We start from the raw sequence: 19936 nt of genomic DNA, 5'->3' as shown, positions 1-19936 counted from the left end.
ATTGCACTACTACCGGTACTCTCCAAAATTATTGAGAGACTCATAAAAGCCCGACTTGTGTCCTTTCTAGTTGAAAACAACATTTTATCACAAAATCAGTTCGGCTTTTTAAATAATAAATGCACCACTGATGCCACGTTTTCTGTACTACATGAGGTTTATCAAGCACTGAACAATAATCTTCATACTGCCACCGTTTTTTGTGACTACGCCAAAGCTTTTGATTGTGTAAATCACAACATTTTGATAAAAAAACTAAATTTCTACGGAATTCGAGGTATTTCTTTAGATTGGTTCCAATCTTACTTGGATGATAGGAAACAACTGGTTAGAGCAAATGATACAGACTCTAGTCTCAAAAACATTGTATGTGGGGTACCTCAAGGTTCAGTATTGGGTCCTCTACTTTTCCTTATCTTTATTAATGACATCACTAGTTTAAAAATCTATGGAAAAATCTTTCTTTTTGCTGATGATACCAGTATCACTTGGAGCAACTCAAACATTGCAACTCTTCATGCTACTATAACTTCTGATCTACTAACAATAAAAACATGGTCTGACTCTAATTTACTCTCATTTAACGTAGATAAAACAGTAGCATTGTCTTATAAAGGAGCTCTTCAACCCTTACCTCTTAATAACAGCCAGATCAGTACCGTTGATTCTGTAAAATTTCTTGGTATTTTTTTAGACAGCAACCTTAAATGGTCCCTCCATATCGATTTGTTAAGAAAGAAACTATCTTGAGCTTGCTATGCTATAAGATCTGTTTCGAATGAACTCAATCTAGCATCTTCCAAAATAACATATTTTTCTTTGTTCGAGTCGCATCTTCGTTATAGTCTTCCTTTTTGGGGTTCTGGTACAGCTGCCCAATTCGATGTTATTTTCAAATTACAAAAAAGAGCAATAAGATATCTGTTTGGCCTCAGAAGAACAACACATTGCAGAAGTTACTTCAAAGATCACGGAATTTTAACCCTTCCATCTTTGTATATTTTAGAAACTGTTTGCTTAATTCGTAAACATCTACATGTCTTTCCACCAAGACCTAACCATGACTACTTCACGAGAAATTCTACGTTTGACGTCTATTTGCCAACCCCGTCTTCGGAGTTAGTAAAGAAATCTATATTATACTCCGCAAAAAAACTTTACAACCATCTCCCTCTACAACTTAAATCTGCAGCATCTTTCCCCAAATTCCGTAAACTGACAAAAGCCTACCTATCTGAAAGACCATATTATTCAGTAGAAGATTTTCTTAATCAATAACTAAGAAATTACAGTACCCTTTGCACAAGTAGTATTTTTATTATTATTTTTTTATCTATATTTGGGTGTCATATGCAGCAGCTTAACTTTTAAAACTTTTTCTATTAATTACTAGATAGACTATGCATTTGCAATTTATTTTAAATTTTGCAATTGATTATTTGTGTTTAACTTTATTATTATTATTATTATTTTAAATACATTGACGATTTATGTAATTTTAGTAAATTGGATTGTTATTGTTTTGTTTTCTTGACTTTTTTAAGCTTTGTCGATAAAATTGTACAATTTTTCATGACAATAAAGCATATTTCTATTCTATTTCTATTCTATTATTATGTGGTGGACTGTATACCGAATACAGTACATTTGCTTATAGGACAGTCCGTATAGGAGGGCTCCTGGCCTATACCGAAAAATAAGTAGGTGTGGGGTAATACTGCACTTTGGTTACATTGGTGGTGTGTTGGCTAAATCGTGCAGTATATGATACTGATAGAAAAGACATCATACATCAAACGTCCGAGAATCTTTTCAGGCTATAATTGTGGCACATAATGTGCACACAAGGGGAATAAACAAAGGTTCCGTTGCTTAGAATCGAAAGAGATGTGGGAGTGGTTCTTTGGATCTTTCTTACTAGCTCAGAAATAGGGATAGAAATGGGGAAAAAGAAAATTAAGGAAAGGATAACTACTAGAGCTAAGCTAGAAATGATGGATAAGGAAAAAGAATAAAACAAATAGACCAGGGTAATAAGACAAAAATATACCCTGTTCGTGACACTTCAGCAGCCAGGGTACTGAAGCGTTTTTTCGACAAGTAATACCTATAGGAACAAATTGTAACTATTTCCTGCGTAGGATCTGGCGGCCATTTTTATTTATAAACAATTAACTGTCAAAAAATGGCATTTTCCCCTTTTTTTTCAAATCGATTGAAAACAATGAAACTTATGATTTCTTTAGTACAAATATCTTTGAGATTATGGAAAAAGCTTTAAAATGACATATTGCAAAGTTTGATAATACTCATTTATTGTTAATATAATTGAGAAAAAAGGTCGGAATTGCAAAAAAAATTATTTTCGCAATAACTGCTGTAAAAATTAGTGTACAGGTTTGAAATTTTTGTCAAGTGAGAGGGTTCTTTGGTGCTTAATATGTGATAAAAATTTCAAAGCGATTCATTCAATTGTTTAAATTTTATTCGAATTGTTTATCTCAGAGAGCATTTTTTTGCAATAACATAAGTCAGAAAAAAATGACGTTAGGACCATTCCACAGGTGTCAAATGGAAGAGCATGAGCTATATTTTCAACTTGGTTTAGAGAAAGCGAATAAAAAATGCATTTATTAGTAATAAATAATTATGCAAAAGTATGTAAATCTTCCCTTATAAACTTTTTGAATAACTTTTTCCAAAAAAAATATGTTTTTTACCCTGTTTTAAGTGCACAACTACCAAGTAATGTTATTTATATCATACTTGATTAAAAATTGTAATAAATATATATAATTTCTTATATAACAAAATAAAAAGTTTATAAGGAAAGATTTACGATACTTTTGCATAATTATTTATTACTAATAAATGCATTTTTTATTCACTTTTTTTAAACCAAGTTGAAAATATAGCTCATGCTTTTTCATTTGACACCTGTGGAATGGTTCTAACTTCATTTTCTTCTGACTTATGTTATTGCAAAAAAAATGCTCTCTGGGATAAACAATTTGAATAAAATTTAAACAATTGAATGAATCGCTTTGAAATTTTTATCACATATTAAGCACCAAAGAACCCTTATATGACAAAAATTTCAAAGCTGTACACTAATTTTTATAATAGATATTGCGAAATTAATTTTTTTTGCAATTCCGACCTTTTTTCTCAATTATATTAACAATAAATGAGTATATCAAACTTTGTAATACGTCATTTTAAAGCTTTTTCCATAATCTCAAAGATATTTGTACTAAAAAAACCATAAGTTTCACCGTTTTCCATTGATTTGAAAAAATAGGGAAAAATGCCATTTTTTGACAGTTAATTGTTTATAAATAAAAATGGCCGCCAGATCCTACGCAGGAAATAGTTACAATTTGTTTTTATAGGTATTACCTGTCGAAAAAACGCTTCAGTACCCTGGCTGCTCGAGTGTCATGGAAAAAACCTTATTACCCTGGACTAAAATTAGAAACTATTTGCCAAAAAGGGTGCCACTTTGTCTTTTCTCAGAGTGACAAAGAGAACTCTCAAAAAACTAAAATACCAGCAAATAATAAATAATAAGCACACCTCCCTTGTTTAGTCTTACTTAAATTTAGTTTGGCAAGAGAAAGGAAGATTGTCAAAAAATTAAGCAATAGAAACACATTGTTACCCATAAATCATATTTATTTTTACTTAAAACAAAAATTTATTGACATCTTTCTGATCTTACACATACTAAAATATATCCAATCTATACAGGGTGTCCAGAAACTCTACCGACAAACGAAGATAGGAGATTCCTCAGATAATTTTAAGATAATTTAACCCAATTTACCTAGTCCGAAAATGCTTCCTAAGGGAGCTACAGCTCTTTGAAGATGGCGTCTTGTAAGTAGTTTTTCTTAAATACCTCCAGAACGCTTCTATTTAGAAAAACGAAAATTGGTATACATATTTACTTTCCAGAAATGAATCGATTCCATCCATTGCAAATTTCTAGTACAGGTCATAGGCGTCCGTTTTGGGTAGGGCAACAGTTATTTTATCGCCTAACTTTTTTGTCTTTAATTTTTAAGCATTTTTGACTCTGAATTATTTAATTGTGAGTTATTCTAGTACTAAAAGGTACTCTTAGTTTAAGTCGATAGGATACACCGTTTTCTAGAAAAATCGATTTGAAAATTTTTCGTTCCTTGAATTAAAAAAAAAAGATTAAAAAAAAACTGTTTAGAAAGATGAAAACTGGTACATTTTATCTAACAATAAAACACTGAAAACGTTTGTTTTCTATACTTCCACAAAATTTATTATAACTAAGTGACTACAGCTGTTTCGGCGGAGTGCCTTTCTCAGCTGTAGTCACTTAGTTATAATAAATTTTGTGGAAGTATAGAAAACAAACGTTTTCAGTGTTTTATTGTTAGATAAAATGAACTTCCATCAAGTAACGGTCGAATCCATCAATTATTTACTGGTACATTTATTTATATTTCAGAGATTAATCGATTTCATTAATGGCGAATTTCTAGTACCGGTCATAGGCGTCCGTTTTAGGTAGGTCAACAGTTATTTTATAGCATACCTTTATTGTCTTTAATTTTTAAGTATTTTTGACACTAGATTATTCAATTATGAGATATTCGAGTACTAAAAGTTACTCTTGTTTTAAGTTGGTAAAGTACATCGTTTTTTTTTTTAATTTTTTTAAACTTTTTTTTTCAAATTCCCAAAACTAAAAACTTTCAAATCGATTTTTCTAGAAAACGGTGTATCCTATCGACTTAAAGTAAGAGTACCTTTTAGTACTAGAATACTTCACAATTTAATAATCCAGTATCAAAAATACTTAAAAGTTGAAGACAAAAAAGTTATGCAATAAAATAACCGTTGCCCTACCCAAAACGTACGCCTATAGCCGGTACTAGAAATTCGCAATGGATGGAATCGATTCATTTCAGGAAAGTAAATACGTATCCAATTTACGTTTTTCTCAATAGAAGCGTTCTGGAGGTATTTAAGAAAAACTAATTACATGGCGCCATCTTCAAAGAGCTCTAGCTCCCTTAGGAAGCATTTTTGGACTAGGTGAATTGGGTTAAATTGTCATAAAATTATCTGAGGAATCTCCTGTTCTCGTTTGTCGGTAGAGTTTCTGGACACCCTGTATAAATAAAAATGAATGTTTGTCTGTATTAGTATGGTATAACTAGACCCAAACCCAGACATCCAAAGTGGAAGTTATCCTCCAACACCAAATTGTTCTATATGGTCCACATAATGTTCTGAAAAAAGTCACACCAGTTTGCTCGCGTCGGGTTGGGGGGGGGGGGAGAAATCGGTAAATTCGTAATTTTTTACGTTTTTCGTCAATATTTCTAAAACAATGCGGTTTAGCATGAACAACCTTCTATACAAAAATGTTCTACATTAAATTTGAAATCAAAAAGGTCCTATGCATAATTCTTCTAAAATGAACGGTTGCAAAGTTACGGAGGTAGTATAGTATAATTCGTCTAAAAAAAGGCGTAACCCAGACATCCAAAGTAAAAGTTTCCCCCAACATCAAATTTTCTATATGGTCCACATATTGTTCAGTCAAAAGTTACACCATTTTGAGCGTCCGGTTTGGGGGGGAGATAGGGGAAAAGTCGGTAAATTAGTAGTTTTTCGTCAATGTTTCTAAAACTATGCTTTAGCGTAAACAATGTTCTATACAAAAATGTTCTACATAAAATTTAAAACAAAAAAATATCTGCAGCATAATTGTTATAAAATCAACGGTTCTACAGTTACGGGCGGTGAAAAGTGGAGGTTTTCGATACTTTTTATATTTTTTGGGCAATTTATAATATTATTACTGATGAAAGAAATTTTCTTCAACAGGATTGTGTTTTGTAAATAAAATTTGCTATTTCAGTGGCCGATGGTATGTTAGTGATAAGCCCTTGAAGAAACGTTAAGCTCACCACCCAAAATTATCATAAATTGCCCACATAATATAAAAAGTATCGAAAGCATACACTTTTCACCCTCCGTAACTCTGGAACCGTTAATTTTATAACAATTATGTATAGGAGCTTTTTCATTTCATAATTAATGTAACACATTTTTGAATAGTAGGTTGTTCATGCTAAACCGCATAGTTTTAGAAATATTGACGAAAAACGTAAAAAACTACGAATTTACCGACTTCTACCCCCTCTCCCCCCAAACCCGACGCTCAAAATGGTGTGACATTTTTCTGAAGATTATATGGACCATCTAGAACAATTTTTTGTTGAAGGATAACTTTCACTTTGGATGTCTGGGTTATGCCATTATTTGGATCAATTGTATCATACTATAATATGTCCTTTATAGAATCGTAAACTATGCATTTGATCGCGTGATGAACTTAAGAAAAGTTGTTGTGCATGAGTCCGAAAAGGTTTCTGAGTTGGTACGACCAACCTAAGTGATAAGGGGGGTTGTGAGCCGACATTTTTTATTTTTTTCGGACAAACTGTTTTGTCTTAATTTTATAGGATGTGGAATCCATAGATACATAAAATCCTAAATTTTCACTTTTGGAACTTTCGTTCGTCTTTAGCAGATGCCGCTACGGCATCCATGCCATCATGTTATTTCGTTTGTAAACCGAGGCCGGCGGCCCGAATTTTATTGGTTCAGAGAGAATCAAATATGCGCTCTCTGAAGAAACCCTAAGAAGGGTTGAAACTAGTTATAAAATGCCTTTGACGCTCTCTGAACTAACTAAAATAAGACGGCTCTTATTTCGGTTCACAACGAAATGATTATTTATTATTTTTATATTCTACTCCTAACTGAGTATTGGGAACTAATCTTTGTTGGAATTTTACCGTGCTGGACAGGCGGGAAGTGAGATGCAACTTGATAGATCTCCCTGGGCCTTCTTAGCTCCGGCAATTCGTTGGCTTGCAAATTTTAGAAGCCACGAATGGTGTAACCAGAAAATTAGTTCTAATAAAGTTTTGCTTTTAATATTGTTAATATTAAAAGTGGAACTTTCGTTCGTCTTTAGCAGATGCCGCTACGGCATCCAGGCCATCATGTTATTTCGTTTGTGAACCGAGGCCGGCGCACTGTGGTTCCAAATGCCGAAAACGTGGTCATGAACCTTTAAAATCGTATATTGTTTGTACACTTCGGAATAACTTTCGTTCTCAAGGGTTTTTGGCATCGCTTATTACGAATCTGACATAATTTTCCGAAAAACAAAATGGCGGATCCAACATGGCGCAGAGAAATTGAAAATATCAATCGAAACGCAATTTTTTTTGTCAAATTTGGTATTTTAAGGTCGCTGATTACAAATCTACTAACATTACTTTTGTAAACAAAAATCAAGATCCAATATGGCCGAAAGAAATTCGTAAAATTTTGTTTTAAACGAATATTTGTTTAAAATTTTATATTATAAGGGACTTTTGAAATTGCTGATTACCAATACATTATCTTTATGAAGTACAATATCCAGAACCTATTACTTATGTACAACCGCCCATACATTCTCAACAATCTCCAGAATCATGTAATATGCTTCATTTCCCACTTTTGTATTCAAACAACTTTCAGCAAGGCATAGGCAGTTATAGGCAGCTAAACCAAAATAGTTCTGTATCTTCTTACTATATATTTTAAGATTAATAAACATTACTCGCACTCGCAGAATTATGCAGTACTAAATCTTAAGTCAATTTACATTTTACAGCGTTTCAATATAAGCGTTCTTTTTCACTTTCTCTGTCGGCCAAAATAACCTCGGACATGGCTCACTTGTTCCTGAGCTATGAACCAGAATACATTCAGTCTGATCCTTATACCTGCGTATTATTACTCTACGATAGTATGAGAAAACAACTGTGAACATGAAATTCCCTAGATAGGGACTTTTTTTTCGCCTCATGACCACGTTTTCAGCATTTGGAACCACTGTGCGGCGGCCCGAATTTTAGTGGTTCAGAGAGAATCAAAAATACGCTTTCTGAAGAAACCCTTGGTGGGAAACTAGTTAGAGTGCTTTGGACCAGTGGCGGCCCGTGAGGTAGTGCCATAGAGCCATGGCACTACCTTGCTAACTATCCATAAACATATTTTTTATCTTCAAAACTCTTTAATTCCTATTAATTTTTTTGTGTGTATTTCTTTTGATCTTCATAAATTATATAAAATATGGCAACTATGGGCGCAATACAATCCCTGCCGACAGCGGAGATTATTCGACAGGAGAATCTCCTTCGCGCCGAAGTCAGTACTGGCACGAGTAAAGAGAGAAAGATTTTACGAGCATTATATGTAAGTGACAGAGAAAGAGCTATATTGGACTATTAGTATACCTTAACATTAGAATCTCTGTGCCAGGCACGAGGGTATGAAGCCAGGTCTATTTATTTTGAGTTTCTTTACGTGCTGGTTTGTCGCTTTTATTATTTATATTTTCTGTTAAAAAGTTTTTGTATTTATAATTAAACTTTTGGTGCATCATGATCGTGGGTATTTTGATAATATTTTGATTATTTCTTAAGTTTAATTTATTAATTGACAATAAAGATTAGTATTTTAAAAATTTTTTTGGTGGTTTTTCGCTAGAAAAAAAAAACTACAAATGTTATAAGTGGACACTATAAATGTGGAGCTTTCGAGTTAGCTTTAAGAGGTCACGACGAAAAAGAAAATTCAGAAAATAGAGGCATATTTAAGGAGCTGGTCAATTTTAGCGCCGAATTAGACAACGACTTAAAGGTTCATATTATTCAAAGTACCAGATCTTTCAAAGGTCTACCTTCTCCGGACATTTAGTTGCTTCTAATTTATTTATGTCGGAGAAGTTTTCTGCTTATAAGCATCAGTTCTCCGAATCATTTCTTAATGAACCATGAAGACAATTTTAATTTTTAAGCAAAACTCGGTTTAAAACTGAATTAGAAGTAGGTACTGTATTAGCGAGACGAATTAAGTACTACCTCTGGGGCTGTTTCGCTATCGGTTTTATTGTAGAGGAAAGGTTCAAAAAGCACATTTGAAGAAACTATTAAACTTTTAAGTATTTTAGTTACCATTCCTATATCAACATCTGAAGCAGAACGCTGTTTTTCGATGTTTACATGGAAACCTAGTGCTTTAGGTATGCTATCTGCAGAAAAGCATTTTGTAAATTGTATTGATAATTTTAATTATAAAGTCATTGAAAACTTTGCAACCAAAAAATAGAAGAATGAACTTCATATATCGTAAACTTTAAAAGTGACATTACAAAAATTTGTGCATGTGTGTGAATAATGAAATAGTATTATTTTTATAAATTGGTAAATAGAGACTAAATCGTAATAACAATTTTCAAGCACTATCAGCAGTAAATGCTGGTGGTAGGTTAAGAGGTTTTTATTATTAATTAATTTACGGAACTGTTTTGATCAATGTTGGACAATTGCTTGGCACCTCAGATCAATAAACTTAAGATATGTACATAAGATAAAAGTATCCGCGCATATTTTTTTTAGTTTTTGTTGGCAGTATACCTTTTTTTGACAATATCGTGAATCCGTCACTAAAAATTTTGGCGGCTGCCCGAGTTGTGGCACTACCTTCTTAAAGTGGTACGAGCCGCCACTGCTTTGGACGCTCTCTAAACTAACTAAAATAAGACGGCTCTTGTTTCGGTTCACAACGAAATTATTATTTATCATTATTACAACTTTCAAATTATTCAAAGCAAAATTCTAGCAAAAAGCGAAATGTGGGAAGACGTAAAATATCCTGGTTTAAGAACTTGAGGGAATGGTTTGAATACAGTAGTGCAAGACTATTTCGAGCGTTAGTCAACTAGCCTAATAAAATAAAAAAAAATTTAATTCCGTGCAGGTTGGAACAAATTTTATATCAAAGTTTAGGTGAATATAAATGATCCAAAAAGGTGAAAAGTATCCAAATCATATGAGGGGATCATTGTTTAAATAATTAAAAAGGGGTCATTTTTGCACAATATTTACTTTTTTAACTGCTGAGGTAATTTACATTTTAATGAAGGTATTTAGGATTTTTTTCTGCAAAGCTGAAGGATAAATATTTTACCTAAGACTTACTAAATTAAATTTGACCCCCTATTTATTTAAAAAATTATATACAAATTTTAAAAATCAAATTTGCAAACAAATATTATTTGCGTTTTAAATAAGCACTATAAATTTTTTTATTTAATAGGAGAAGTTGCACTATGTTACCAGTATTAAGCAAAAAAAAATTGGTTAAAAAATATTTAATAATTTATGAGATATTTAATTTGTTTATTGAATGTTGCTATATTTTCAATTGCAAAAATGCGGTTGTTACCAAAAGAATATAAATCTGTGCAAAATCTCATTACTTTTATTTTTATGTATGTTTTCGATAAAAGTATTGATAAATTCAAATTTCAATTCAACTCCCCTCTAAAATATCATTTGTAAATTATTCTCATAATCGGGTTTCTGGGAATTTTTCACTAATTAACAAATTTTTTTTGTCGTTTTTTCTTCTTTTTTTTTTTCTTATAGTAAAAGATATAGTTTTGCTTATAGAGGGGGTTTCATTAAAAATGTCCAATCTCTGAGTTGTAGATTCTAGACCTCAAAATATTAAGATTTAACCAAAATCACTTAAATAAAATATGGCTCCTTATTGAGTTACACGGTGTTTTATTTACAAATTTAAAAAATATTTTTGCTCAGTATTTTAAAACTATATGACATATCCTTTTCATACTTGGTAAAAAGTCTAAGTACTGTACACCCCATTAAATTATGTTGAATACAAGTTTCCGACTATCACCAGAGGCGTACGACAGGGGACAGTACATGGTTGACCCTTCCCAAATTCTACGTCACTGGTGACATTGCCATTTTAGCACAATTTTTAGATTCTTCAATACTCTGTATGTAAATAACATCCTCTTCACTCGTAACGATAAAGTCATAAGTATTCGAGATATTTGAAGTTAAACATGTAACGGCACGTTATTTAGCTATTTTGATTAATGTATTGTGCCGTATAATTTTTAATTTCAAATTTCTCGAAAACTAATAATTTTATCGTTAGGAATGAATAATATACTCTTTAGTCTTAAGAGGAAACAGTAGCGATCAACAGGTAGCAAAAACGCGTTCCAATATTGCGGCTGTAATTTTGAATATTTTTTCGAGATATTTGGCAGACGTATTCGTAATATAATAAAGAATGGCGGTACAGAGCCCAATTTGAAAAATATATTAATATGTGGAAATTACTACGTAATTAAATACAATATTAAAAAACGAGCCTGTACCGTCATTAAGAAGAACAAAAAAATACACTTTCTTTAAATAAACTTTTTTATCCCATGCCTAGATTTTGTGTCATTTTGGAACTACTAATGAAATAAAAAATTTTAGTAGTTCCAAAATGACACAAAATCTAGGCATCGGATAAAAAAGTTTATTTGAAGAAAGTGTATTTTTTTGTTCTTCTTAATGCCGGTACAGGATCGTTTTTTTAATATTGTATTTAATTACAGAGTAATTTCCACATATTAATATATTTTTCAAATTGGGCTCTGTACCGCCATTCTTTATTATATTACGAATACGTGTGCCAAATATCTCGAAAAAATATTCAAAATTACAGTCGCAATCTTGAAACGTGTTTTCGCTACCTGTTGATCGCTACTGTTTCCTCTTAACGATAAAATCATTAGCTTTCGAGATATTTGAAATTAAAAATTAAGCGGCACATTAATCAAAATAACTGTGCCGTTACATATTTAACTTCAAATATCTTGAAAACTAATGACTTTATCGGTATTAGTGAAGAGTATGTTATTTACATAGAGAGTATTGGAGAATCTAAAAATTGTGCTAAAATGGCAATTTCGCCAGTGGCGTAGAATTTGGGAAGGGTCAATCATTTGCTTTCCCCTGTCGTACGCCTCTGGTCATGGCCGGAAACCTGTATTTAACATAATTTCATAGGATGTACAGTGCTTACACTTTCTACCAAGTATAAAAAGGATACGTCGAATAGTTTTAAAATACTGAGCAAAAATAGTTTTTAAATTTTTAAATAAAACACACTGTAACTCAATAATGAGCCATATTTTATTTAAGTGATTTTAGTTAAATCTTAATATTTTGAGGTCTAGAATCTACAACTCAGAGATGGAACATTCTTAATGAAACTCCCTCTATAAGCAAAACTATATTATTATCTTTTACTATAAGGAAAAAAAGAAGAAGAAAAAACAACAAAAAAAATAGTAAAAAATTCCCAGAAACCCGATTATCGGAACAGCAGCGTTTTAAAATGTTTAATCCCCGTGACGTTATTAAAAAACAAATTATAAACAAATTAGGACAATCTTCAAATGTCATTTTAGAGGGGAGTTAAATTTAAATGTGAATTTATCAATACTTTTATCGAAAACATACATAAAAATAAAAGTAATGAGATTTTGCACAGATTTATATTCTTTTGGTAACAACCGCGTTTTTGCAATTAAAAATATAGTAAGATTTAACCAACAAATTAAATATCTCATAAATTATTAAATATTTTTTAACCAATTTTGTTTTGCTTAATACTGGTAACATAGTGCAACTTCTCCTATTAAACAAAATAATTTATAATCCTTATTTAAAACGCAAATAATATTTTTTTGCAAATTTGATTTTTAAATTTCATATATAATTATTTAAATAAATAGGGGGTCAAATTTAATTTAGTAAGTCTTAGGTGAAATATTTGTCCTTCAGCTTTGTAGAAAAAAAACCTAAAGACCTTCATTAAAATGTAAATTACCTCAGCAGTAAAAAAAGTAAATATTGTGCCAAAATGACCCCTTTTTAATTATTTAAACAATGATCCCCTTACATGATTTGGATACTTTCTTGAAAATATATTTTGCACTCACCTAAACTTTGATATAAAATTTGTTCCAACTTGTACGAATTTACATTTTGATTTACATGTAGTGTAATCTTATTTTTTCTACGACTGTTTAATAGCATGCTCATTATTCGCTATTTTTTCATAGATAATAGCACCCATTACTGTACCCGTGAGTAATAATTCATTACTCACGGGCTGAAGTTACTCACGGGTCATTACTCACGGGCTGAAGTTAGATTCAAGTGACGCATGCCACTTTTAATATTAATCGTATATAAACTGCAAATAAAATTACTTACAGTTGTTTATTTAATACAATAATTATTGTAATTTATATCAATAGTTAACTTCGAAAAATTTTTAAAGGAATTTTAACTGTAACAATGTCAGTATATTTTTTACGTTTATATCTTGTTTACTAAAAATTTTGACGTTTATCATTTATATTAGTGACAGTGACATTAGCTCATTTTGTTTATGTTAATTGGAATTTATAACTAATATTGCGTTTATTTTTCAAGTTATATTGTGTTAAAAATATGTTATAACATACTATGAATAGTTATATTATTATATTATAATATATAGTTAAATGTAAATACACATTATAACTATTGAAATACGTCCACCGACAACATCCATTAATTTCCTGTTTATTAAATTAATTGACAGTAGGTACAAATTTAAGCTTATAATTTTTCGGAAACGAATAGAACTTATATTGACTATTTCTAGTTGTATTCTTATAATAAATAATAATTTAGTAATAGTAAGCAACCAATTATTCAGCCACGTACTAGGGGTAAATAGCGTTTAGGTATTCTTGTAAATTATTATAATTTAAATCTCGAGTAGTTGATAATTAAATTTTTTACTAATTAAAATAAAAAAAAAGGTCCTAGAAAAAGTATAGTATTCTACTCGCATGTAATGGCTATTACTCACTCTGATGAATTACGACACTCGCCTACGGCTCGTGTCGCAAACTTCATCATCGTGAGTAATAGCCATCATTACATGCTCGTTGAATAATATACTATTACTAGACTAAACAGGATCTGCATAGCCATAATGATTTCCTCCCAATCTTCGATAGAACATGGAACTTGATGAATAGGATGAAAACGATATTTTTAAAACATCTAAGAACTTAAAAGCCAAGTCACTCCATGACCTATATCGCGCTGTTTGTCACTTGTTTTGACGTGTAGTCTGTATCACGTTTTATTTTTGTCAGTACCGTTTTTTTTTTCATTTAATGTGAATAATTTAATGATTTAATTTGTTTTTTTTTTTGTAGGTAAGGATGGAAGCAAAGTGACTACAGTAGTTGCGACGCCCGGCCAAGGACCAGACAGACCTCAGGAGGTATCATACACTGACACCAAAGTTATCGGCAATGGCAGCTTCGGTGTGGTCTATCAGGCGAAATTGTGCGAAACTTCAGAATTGGTAGCGATTAAGAAAGTACTGCAGGACAAACGGTTTAAGGTAAGTTATCCAGTTACGCTTACTGGATTTTAATAGTGATTTCTATTGGTAGGGGAGCAAAGTATGCTAAATGTGCAGTCACTCGAGCGCTTTGCAGACCTATTGGGTTGTGAAGAGTAGGTCCTAAAACCAAAAAAAGTTAAGTAACATTTTCCATTTTAGTGGGAGCTTGCCATTTTTTAATTTAATTTTCCATTTCCAACAATCGTTTTTTCCGATTATAACGCCATCTATGCATAATTCGAAAAAATGTTTCGAATAAAAGTTACTTATTTTTTCGTAAGCAATCCAAATCTGTAATAAAAAATGGAGGCTCCTATTTAAGATTTTAAAGTAACCCCCGACCCCACCTTCATGGGGGGTCTTGTTTAGTGCCATTCGATAGATTTTTAAAAAATATTAAATAAGTGTATTTACAGTTTTTTGATCTGATGTTCATTTCGCGAAATATCGCGGGATTCGTATTTAAAATATTAAATTTACCCCCACCCCTCTCCGTGGGAAGTCGTGTTTGGTATCATTCTATAGATTTTTAAAAAATATTGAGCACACATTTTTAATTTTTTCGATCTGTCATTCACTTCGCGAAATATTCGCTTTTTTCTTGTGAAACTTTGGGACTCGCCCATTTCCTTACGCCCGGCTTAAATCGTCAGATTTTTGAAATATACACTCTTTTGCATGTACTTAACTTACCTTATCTTAATCTGACAATTTCGAGTTTTTTTAAGGATAGATTTTTTTTTCGGGCCCCCCTTAACGAACTCTCCTGTGTTAAGAGCCAATATATGGTAGAGGTACATCTGCAGGGTACCAGGTTTGTCCCCATATGATAATCTGACGCGCCCGAGTAACTGCAAAAATCCCCGCTTAGGCTCCCCTACCATATATTAAAATCGAAAAATTGAGGAGCATACATGCAAAAATCGATAAATCCATTTTTTGAATTTTTTAACCTGAATATGGATTCATACAGAGTTGGGATAAAGTATGGAACCAAGCAAATATCTTTGAAACGAAAAGAACAATATTTATGAAACTTTGCATGCAAGTACAGTGACGCAAAAGGCATCTGATGCCATATTTTTTGTTACTACTCCTCTTTCGGTTTCACAGGAAATACCCTTAACTTATTTACTTTAAATGGGACACCCTGTATATTTTTGCAGATTTTAAAAGAACTTGTTATTTTTAATTCATACATACCAAGTTTGGAAGAAAAATTTATTAAAACAAGAAATAAATCTCTTTAAACTAATTCATCAATTATTATTCTTTTGTCTCAAATCATGCAAGCATGTTGGTCGCCTAACGTAAACACGTAATTTTAGATAACCCAAAGAAAAAATTCTAACGGGTTGAGGTCCGGAGAACGAGCGGGCCACTCTATGAATCCTCTACGTCCAATCCATGGATTTGGAAAATTCACTTCCAAAAAATGAAAATTCACCATAACCTATTATCATTAATATTTCAATACGATCTTTTCCACTTAAATGAACCATTTTTAATACAACTTATTTGTGTCAATTAGTTCAGTAACAGTTTTACCTACTATACTAAATTCAAATAAGTCATGCAGTGCATGTAAACAAAATTTTAGTCTACAGTATAGATGGTACTCGTTTATTTCCTATTACCTTGTGTTAACCCTTAAACGCCCAAGGGTGGGTAAAAAATGTCCACCTAATGCGTATTCCCTTGTAACATATTTATTACGTGTTTAATTTTTTTAAATTTATTTATTGTTAAAAAGACAGCCCATTATCGAATGTTAATTTGGTTCTACCAATATTTTTGAAAATAAAAGCAGCATCTTGAGTTAAATATGGATGGGCATAAAAAGTACACCCTTGGCAAAACTTGTTACTAAAGGTTTCTAAATAATTTCTCGTTGGTAGGAAGATAATCCATATAATTATCGATGTATAATTACATAATCTACATAATTATCCACCAATGAGGAGGCTGAAAGAAAGAATATGGAGAAAATCGACAAATCTGAATTACTGGTATGTTAATTTTGATGTACATTGTAATTTTGTTGTAAGGTTTGTAAATTGTTTATATTAATACTTTAGAAGATGCTGTGTTTATTAAGCATAAGATTCTTAAGTTTAATCCATTTTCAACAACTCTCAATAAATATATTAGCTATTTTCGAGGTGGACATTTTTTACCCACCCTTGGGCGTACATGGAACCTAAAAAAGGTTGGGCGTTTAAGGGTTAATACAAAAAATTATCTACAGACACTTTTTAACAAATTTTCTCTACCAAATTTGGTATGTATGAATTAAAAATAACAAGTTCTTTTAAAATCCGCAAAAATATATAGGGTGTCCCATTTAAATTAAATAAGTTAGGGGTATTTCCGGTGAAACCGGAAGTGGAATAGTAACAAAAAATATGGCAACAGATGGCTTTTGCGTCACTGTACTTGCATGCAAAGTTTCATAAATATTGTTCTTTTCGTTTCAAAGATATTTGCTTGGTTCCATACTTTATCCCAACCCAGTATAAGTTTGGTAGCCCTCTCTGTTTCTAGAATATAAAATTCCAATGAAAACCGATATTTTCCCTTGAAAATGATGTACAAAGTTGACCAGTTCGAGCAAATGCCGATAAATCCAAATTTCAAGCAAAACCCGATAAATCTTTAAATAATTAATTCGTCATCTTCTAACGGGTAGCTCTTTCAAGACGACAGACTCAGTAAAACACAGGTTAAAAAATAAAGTAAATATATTTAAGATAATTATATACAGGTTAAAATGAATAAAAGAAAATATATTTCTATCTTCTGCAAATGAAAAGCAATATTATACTTCTTACTTCCATCCGAACATAATAGTAATATTAAAATATTAAAGTAAAAAATATTATAGTAATATTAAAATGATACGATAAACAATACAAAATATACAATAACAATCTCGCTACGTTAAATCAACATAGCCATATATCCCGACACGGAGACACCGCATTTCACTTCAATGCGGCACGGTTGAACAGCGACACGTAGTCACTCGTTCCTCGCTACTACCGCCTACTCCGGTAACGGTTACGGTGGACGCCACGTCACTACGGGGGCGTCCGCCCAGGCATAGTTCCACCTCAAATACGGTGCATCTCTGCCAATCGAGCTGTTGCTAATTCAACACGTTAGCAACAACTGATTTTCTCATAATTCTCATTCTCCTGGCTCGTCTTAAATATGCTCTCGATGCCACTTCTCCTTCAGTTTCCCCCAGCGGTGTTATGAAGAAGGAATGCGCCAACACGGACACTCCTACGGTCGTCTCTGGTAGGCCAGCTCATCGCTTGCCGTGGTATCGTATCGTTACAATCTATGAGGTAAATCCATAATATTGTGGGTACTTATTGCAGGTTTCTTTATGCTGTTTCTGGCTTCCTTTTATACTAATAATACAAACAAGGAACTATACTGCTTTGCGTATGGTAGTACTTTGTAACTTCACCTCTATTGCGACGGATTCGATGGACGAAACAAATACTCCTATATTATTAATTCGCTGTACTTCTGGCTTAGATTTAAAGCTCCAGTACAAGTAACAGAAATATTACTTGAATTTTCAGTCAGGGGCCATTCGTATTTGCCAGCAGACAGGGCATTTGGGAGAGTAGAAAAGCTTCTTCTTCTTCTTAAGGTGCCTATCTGTTCCGGATGTTGGTGATCAGCATGGCTATCCCAACTTTGCTTGCTGCTATTCTGAATAGTCCGGTTGTCGATGTATTAAACCACTTTCTCGGGTTTTGAAGCCAAGATATTCTTCTTCTCCCTGGTCCTCTCTTTCCCAATACCTTGCCTTGAAGAATGAGTTGCAAAAAGCCATATCTCTGTTCATTCCTCATAACATGGCCAAGATATACTAGTTTGCGCTCTTTGATTGTGTTAATAATCTCGCATTCCTTGTATATTCTACGTAGAACCTCAACATTAGTCACACGATCCACCCACGAAATTCTCAAAATGCGCCTGTAACACCGCATCTCTAATGCCTCGAGTTTTCTCAAAGAAGCCTCGGAAAGTGTCCAGGCCTCTACTCCGTATAATAACGTAGAAAATACATAGCATCTGATGATAGAGATTTTGGTATCAAGAGGTAAATCGTGGCTTCTGAAAAGAGACTTCATCATTATGAACGCTGATCTCGCTTTTCCTATGCGTTGTTTTATTTCACTTGAGTGGTCCCACTGGCTGTTTATGTTGGTACCAAGGTATGTGTAGCTGTCGACCCTGTCAATTAGTTGTTGGTTAACCAAAAGCTGTGTATTTAATATTTCGCGCTTACTGACTACCATGTACTTTGTTTTTTTCGTATTGAGATCAAGTCCGTATTCTCTACTTATATCTGATGTGCGCGACATTATTCTTTGCAAACCATCTAGACTGTCTGCAAAAACTACAGCGTCGTCGGCATATCTAATGTTGTTCAGACGCACTCCATTGACTAATACGCCTTCCTGTAGTTCTCCCAGTGCTTGCTCGAAGATACATTCAGAGTATATATTAAACAGCACCGGGGACTGTAATCCACTATTCCATTTTGACTGCGCGTCTACCAAAGGGAGCCAGGGCATCAACTGCACATGGGCGCTACATGGGCTAGAGCCGCCTCTGAGTAGGTAGCCCCATTGTTCTTAAATCTGACTATATGTTATGTCTCCATTGCATTCATGGACGTCCTAAGAACCTTCGGCCTGTTGGGGCTTCCTGCCAAATTAATTTGGTGAGGCGGTTATTAGGGAGTCTATATGGACATGGGTCTTAGGCGTTGAGATTTAATTTCTTGGACGACGTCGCTAGCATTAAGTATATATCTGTTTGACCTCAGCATTTGTTCTCATTCTGTTCTCTTACATACATCTGTTCTCTTCCGTGATATCATTATCTGCGGTGATCGTCGCTCCGAGATATTTAAAACTCTCCACCCTTTCAGTAGTTTCTAGCTCTTCTTTCCTTCTTTTCTTTCAGTGAACACTCCTTAGGTCATAGCGCACCTTGAGAACTATATGGCATTAACTGCTAAAAAATCCTAAACTGAGTTTACTATGAGAAATTATTTTAAAAAATTCTCTTTTTGGAGCTATAAGGCGTTAATACTTGCACTCTATACCCTAAATGCTGTATGTCATTGGTAAATTAAAAAAAATTGGGAACTGTAAAGGATTATTTGCAAATAATTCTTTATTTTACTTAAACTCTTTTCACATAGTCAAAGCTATGAGGCATTATTTGCACATAATTCCCTACAGTTTTTAAAGTTGGCAACACTGTTACACATGCATCAATCAACAGCTGCCAATAGGACTTTTCACCGATTGTCATTGGTTTTGGAGCTTCTGTCATATGTTGTATAATCTGTGTATAATATTAATATACACGGATTATACAACAAATGACAGGAGCTCGAAACAAATGACTGTAAATGAAAAGCCCTATAAAGGCGTGTTTTGCGCCAAAAGTTAGTACCGACTAATGACTAATCTGTTGTTGTGCCTTCGTCATTCAT

General features: G+C 32.7%; 1 protein-coding gene across 5 annotated transcripts in view; it reads left to right on the top strand.

The window, feature by feature from the left end:
• The window catches only part of LOC114328362 (glycogen synthase kinase-3 beta), a 202857-nt gene that overhangs the window by 73644 nt on the left and 109277 nt on the right, over positions 1–19936 (top strand). For all 5 annotated transcript variants that reach the window (XM_028277201.2, XM_028277197.2, XM_028277200.2 and 2 more), the window contains one exon: positions 14210–14400. In XM_028277201.2, the coding sequence (XP_028133002.1) occupies positions 14210–14400 (191 nt within the window). The remainder of the gene's footprint in view (positions 1–14209; positions 14401–19936) is intronic.

Source organism: Diabrotica virgifera, chromosome 6 (genome assembly GCF_917563875.1).
Source record: "Diabrotica virgifera virgifera chromosome 6, PGI_DIABVI_V3a".
NCBI lineage: Eukaryota > Metazoa > Arthropoda > Insecta > Coleoptera > Chrysomelidae > Diabrotica > Diabrotica virgifera.
The sequence above is the reverse complement of the archived record's forward strand: the minus strand, read 5'-3'. Positions and strand labels throughout refer to the sequence as shown.